Genomic DNA, 5,777 nt, shown 5'->3' on the forward strand with positions numbered 1-5,777 from the left:
TTGTATTTTTAATGTACATTTTTAACATCTGCAACTTCTTTATTGAGGTGTACTTTTCATGTAACTGGTTATTATTCATACTTTAGTTTAAAAAGAATTTTAAGTAGCTGCACTGATACAAAATACATTTGAGAAAATTTTATCTTCCCAAAATTCCTGAATGCTTGTTTGAATTTCAGATTTCATACACATTTTATGCTTAATTAGTTTGTTTTCAGAAAGTCCAAACTGCTTTTCATTGTGGGATGCTCATGTAGCTCTTAAATCAATGTGTCACTCACAATAAGGAACTGGCTTGTTTAATTCACGTTAGAGGGTGACTACAGTCATACACTTGTTTCAGTTAAAATTAACTATGACTTTCAACAGATTTGATGATGCCATTGCAACCTCTCTTATGCATGCAATTCTGTAGATTTAAGTTGCACATCCTCACCACGCCCATTCAGAGAAAAAGTGCGTTTCCACAGGGAAAACTGCACCTGTGCTATATGCACATGGGTGCTCAGGCAAACACTAGCGGGTTCAGTCATGTTAAACACACATACGTACATAACCTACATAAACAGGCCTATGCTTATAAACTGAACTCACCAAGTACAAGAGAATTAGAATATGACAGGATATTAAAAGAGCTGCTGGAGAGCTGTGGGATGAGGGAGTGCCTTTTTGGTTTGTCTTTTAGTGCTGCTAGGCAGAGATTTCTACGATGAAAAATCACAGTCATTTACAAAACTAATGCTGAGCAAGGTTTTGGTAAGGTTGGCTGATGTTGCATTGCTCATGTAATCGGAGCTTACAGTGCTAAATTCAGGAGTTCTGGAGCAGAAGATAGAAAGTCAAGCGTTCCTGAGTTATTAATCAAGCTCTAGCAACAAATCTCTTTGGAGCCAATGCCTCTCTGCCTCAGTTTCTTTTTCTGTGTGGTCACAGGATATATATCCCTCTTTCAGAGATATAAGCAGCAGAACTAGCAACGTAAACATTTTAGTTGAATCAAGACTGGAGTTTTTAAGAACACTGCCCCAAGAGGCCCATTTAGTGCTTTAGTTTGTATTGCAAAGTGGGCTCAGAGGACATGAAGTGGGTTCGTTTCAGTGATCAATAATACCTCTAGAACTACATCAAACGGTAGCTTAGTGGTCTTGAGATTAGCTTTATACTTAAGTAAGTTCCAGGAAAGAAGAGTTCTATTCTTGGCTAGATAACAAATCTCTCTTCAGAACATGCACATAGCCATTTCTGTGCTGTGTCCCCACACTTGTTTCCCCCACCCCAATATTTTTGGTCTTGTTTTTCGGATCACATACAATCTGCTTGCTACTGCCACATGCGTGTAAAATGTTTAAAGTCTAATAGTGAAGTCCTAAATCAAGCATATTCTGTGAATTAAAAGTATTTTTCCGTTGCCCTTCTAGCTATGATGGCTACTACACAGAAGATGACCCAGTTTATGGCAATCTCAATCAAGATATTTTAGGTAAGCTTCACTTTGAGAACACGTGTCTGTTCAGAGGCTGTGATAAATGTGTAGTTAAAAACTGACTGACCAACGCTTTCTGTGTTTCTCAACACAGAATACCAGCTTGGGATAGAACTGCAAACCATCATACTGCACTACTCTTTTTAAGACCAGGTCTCATACTGAATTGGATTTTTTGCAGTCCAAATGATCCTGTTCAGCCAAATATCTCAAAACCAAGAGCTGTTCTTCATGTAAAGCTGCACCAGTTGAAATAACAGCTTCATCCATGCAGTTACAGCAATCTAAGACACATATTACTCCCTGCCCAAAGTCAATGCTCCCACACAAGCTGGTAGAAACAGACACAGACCAGTTCTCTGTTGTGGCTGTCCACAGATCATCAGCAATGTTGACAAATATGCTGGAACAAGTCTGAAAATTGTGAGGAAATAATCTGTTTTACTGATGGCTAAAATGAGATACGTGATGAAAAAATGACTTACACCAGATTTTTCAGAAAACTGGAAGTAGAGTCAGGAATACAATTTAATCACCAGCTGCTGCAACTCACAGCCTCTTTCGTGGCCCAGTATAAGTTTGCCCGTGCTGAAAAATACATTAATATGTGGTTACGCTCTAATTGCAAGATGTACCCCTAGCAGTGTAAAATGACGCCCACTTAGTGAATAATGAGAAACTTTCCTTCCGTATGAACAGAAAATGCTTTTCATTTTCACAGTATGCATGTCTGAATTTCTTAGCTATTCGCCCTTCTGTTAATAGAGAAAGAGATCTGTGTGTGAATTCAAACCAAAACAAACTTCTACCAAAGTAAACTGGGCAAAGTTGGTTCTGTAACAGGGAGGATCTGTTAATTTGATCTTTTAAGACTCGGTAGTGTGCATTAATAACTAAAACATTTTTCTACTTTGATAAACTGTAGAGGAATGTTGTTACGGGCAGATGAAGTCCCAGCCTCAAAGGCCAGTTAACCAGCTACAGGTATCTCTAAGTTTAATTCTGGATTTCTGAATTAGGGTAATGTGGTCTGTCTCAGAATTTTTGTGTGTATCCCATGACAATATATAACAAAAATTTTCACGCTGCTCCTCACGAAAATTACCATGCATTAGTGTCGTAGTTCATCAAGAAATTTAAGCACGGACTCGACCCTTTGTTCCATCTGGGACATTAATGAGGGAGCAGGAGAAGTATAGACAGCTCATTTCCATCCATATGGCATAATAAAGCTCGGTCACAGGCATGCAGATCAGGCTGAATTGAGCCTACATCTAATGCCATGGCTTACGTAAAGAATTACTTGTATTTATTTTGGACATCATTCAAGTGAAAACACAAGCGGCATCACGTGATAATCATGAGTTTGACTGGCTCTCTCTTGCCCAACACAAAATCTATATGCCTTAAATAAATGCCTGGTTTTGTATCAATTTATATTTTGTTGAGATACCTGGATGCCTAAAAGCATGCAACCTTCAGCTGAAATTTGTCTGTAATCGAAGCATTCCTAGCACTGATTTCCTGAGTTGATTTCCAGCTTCTCTCTCAGGATACTTCCAGGTGGTGGAAAATTTATTTTTTTTTTCTCTTTTAAATCTAGACATTTGCTTTATTATACTTCACAGAAACAGACTAACCTATGAAAATTCCAATATGAAAAATGTTTGATAATTTGGCTTGAAAAACACAGAGAAAAACACGGGAAAGACACACGAGGCATACATTTTGCACTGCAAATGAGATCATATTTACAGACAAGAATCACCCATCTTTAGTTTTCTGCACAGACCAAGCCTATGAAAAATGTTGCTAGTAACTGGATTATAATTTAAAAAACAAACAAACGAAAACAGTAAGAAGAAAAAGAGATCAAATAATGTCTTACATCCCAAAGAACTTGGTCCAATTATATAAAGTACCCTCAGTCCCACAGTGAATCTTTCCAATAATAGCTGCCACTACCCTGTGGAGGGGTTTTGATAGATAAAGATTTGTTGCTGAATTAGTCTGGCTCAAAGGAATCTCAAGGCCACTTCAAGAAGCTGAGAACAGAATCTGCTGTGAGAAAGAGGTGTGTTCCTCAATCAGCGGGGTCCCATCATCGGACGTATCTTCAGTGAGACTCCAGCGCATGGACATCCCATGATACTCATTTAGCGAATCCATGCTTGGAGCGTGGACGCGTGATTAGAATATAGTTGCATATATAAGGAGGCTTGTTTCTGTAATAAATATCTCTGCGTGATTCACATTGAATTGGAATGCTGAGTCCTTTTTCGTTCCAACACTACCCCAAGAACACGAGTCATTTACTGTTAGGTTACGTTGGTCTGTTTTCTGTGCTGCCACAGCTGAATCATTTGTGCTTTTAATGAGCTAATTTGGGTAAACTTCAGCCACTATTATGATTACGGTGTAGACATACTCAAAGTCTTAGACATAACTTTAAAGCAAGCATAACTACTGAATGTTAAAGTGCATGTTCATCTAGGTGGAGTCTGCCCATCAGATGTGTTATGCCTCACTTGATCACAGTGTCAAGGGAAAACGCAGAAAGCCGAGGAGAAAGAAGGGCCCTTCATTAGAGGAGGATGAAGAAGAAAGATCATCTAACCCCACCATGATGGCTTCCAAAGTTAGCATTTATCTCAACAGTGAGCAGCTGGCTGCTGAAAACACAACAAACGTAGAAGCCATTCATTGTGATCCCATGAGATTAATGGGCTTGATTCATACTACAAAGGAGAGAACATTTGAAGTGGCTTCATAAACCAAATATGTAATCATAAAGTGATATCTGCTTCTTCGTTCTGGAAAAACAGTGAATGATTAGAGGCAATACCCTGACAAACTGACATACCAAACCATGTTAGAAAATGGGTAAGTTAAGTGTTCTAAAGTGTCTTCCAAGCACATTTAGAGACTGAGCAAGAAATAAGATCCAGACTGCCACTTTGAAGGACCTGCCCTTCTGAAGACATTTTGGAAAGGAGTTGTAGAAGCTGGTATCTCAGCATTCACATGGTATTGATTCCAGTAAAATTAATCCTTAGTTTAAAACAACCATCAACTTTCAAACAGTCCCAAAAGACCCACCCTGTTGTCTGTAGAGCTCTAGCAGAGTATAACTACTCTTCTATATAGGTTTGAACACCACCTTTGGAAGGAAATTGTGTTTCATGCTTGCACACTTAACGATTTAGTTAAACTAAAAACCGATCATCTGTTCGACATTTTATACTTCCTTACGGTGACTGGTCTATGGTAATAACACAACATATCTAAAGCTAATTGGAGAATAAGTTAATAGCTTGTTTAAAGTAGTAATTGCACATCTTGCAAGATTTAGCAATATCCTTATATATCTTTAGTTTCCTTCTCTGAGCAATACCAGGATACATCTCAAATCTCAACTCCTCTACTAATGTTATGTTGTATCCAGCCCACATTAAAGATATTAGCCAAATATCTGTAACATTAAATCTCCTAGGGAGGATTTTTTCCTTCTAATATTCTATGTGATGTTTAATATTCTGTGTGGGTTTTTCACTGCCATTGTTTCATCTATTTTACAAAAGTAGAAAGAGCCTTTTTATTTCCCCAAATAATTCACATATTGTGTGCACATTCATCTTAAGACTTTAAACTCATCAGATGGTAACCTTTTATAGAGTGGGGTTTTATTTTTATGTTCCAGGAGTCATTAAGTAGTAGAAGCAGGAAACAGTAAGGCATCGTGATGTATTAGGCTAGTGCAAAAGGAATTGTGGCTTTCACACTGTTGAAATTTTCCGTTTGATATTGGGATACATTCTTAAATAAATGTGGTTATTTTATGCATCATTTTAATGTTATTTTCTTGCTTTATGTTTTTTCTTCTTTTTTCTTCTGTTTTTTTTTTTTTTTTTTTTTTTTTGCTAATGACTTGTTACTTGCTATATATTTTATGTTTATTTTAGACTATGGAAATGTTAGACAAAAATCAAATTTGAGTGGTTTTCTTATTCAAGTTCAAAATGAGTCATAAAGCAGTGAAGACAGCTCACAACATCAACCAGGCATTTGGCCCAGGAACTGCTAAGGAACGTACAGTGCAATGGTGGTTTAAGAAGTTTCACAAAGGAGATGAGAGCCTTGAAGATGAGGAGGGTAGCGGCCAGCCATTGCAAGTTGACAATAACCAGTTCAGAGCAATCATCAAAGCTGATCATCTTACAACTACAGGAGAAGTTGCTGAAGAACTTAGCGTCAACCATCCTACAGTTGTTTGGCATTTGAAGCAAATTGGAAA

The 5,777-nt window shown here is 37.7% G+C and overlaps 1 protein-coding gene across 1 annotated transcript; it reads left to right on the forward strand.

The window, feature by feature from the left end:
- Positions 1–1,425: 1,425 nt before the first annotated feature.
- LOC135577479 (T-cell receptor-associated transmembrane adapter 1-like) lies at positions 1,426–4,256 on the forward strand (the record flags this gene model as incomplete). Its single annotated transcript, XM_065047620.1, has 3 exons — positions 1,426–1,480; positions 2,409–2,467; positions 3,978–4,256. Coding segments are annotated over 3 exons (393 nt in total), but the record flags the coding sequence as incomplete, so codon positions are not given.
- Between the last annotated feature and the right edge of the window lie 1,521 nt (positions 4,257–5,777).

This window comes from Columba livia (assembly GCF_036013475.1).
Source record: "Columba livia isolate bColLiv1 breed racing homer chromosome W unlocalized genomic scaffold, bColLiv1.pat.W.v2 SUPER_W_unloc_4, whole genome shotgun sequence".
Classification (NCBI taxonomy): Eukaryota; Metazoa; Chordata; class Aves; order Columbiformes; family Columbidae; genus Columba; species Columba livia.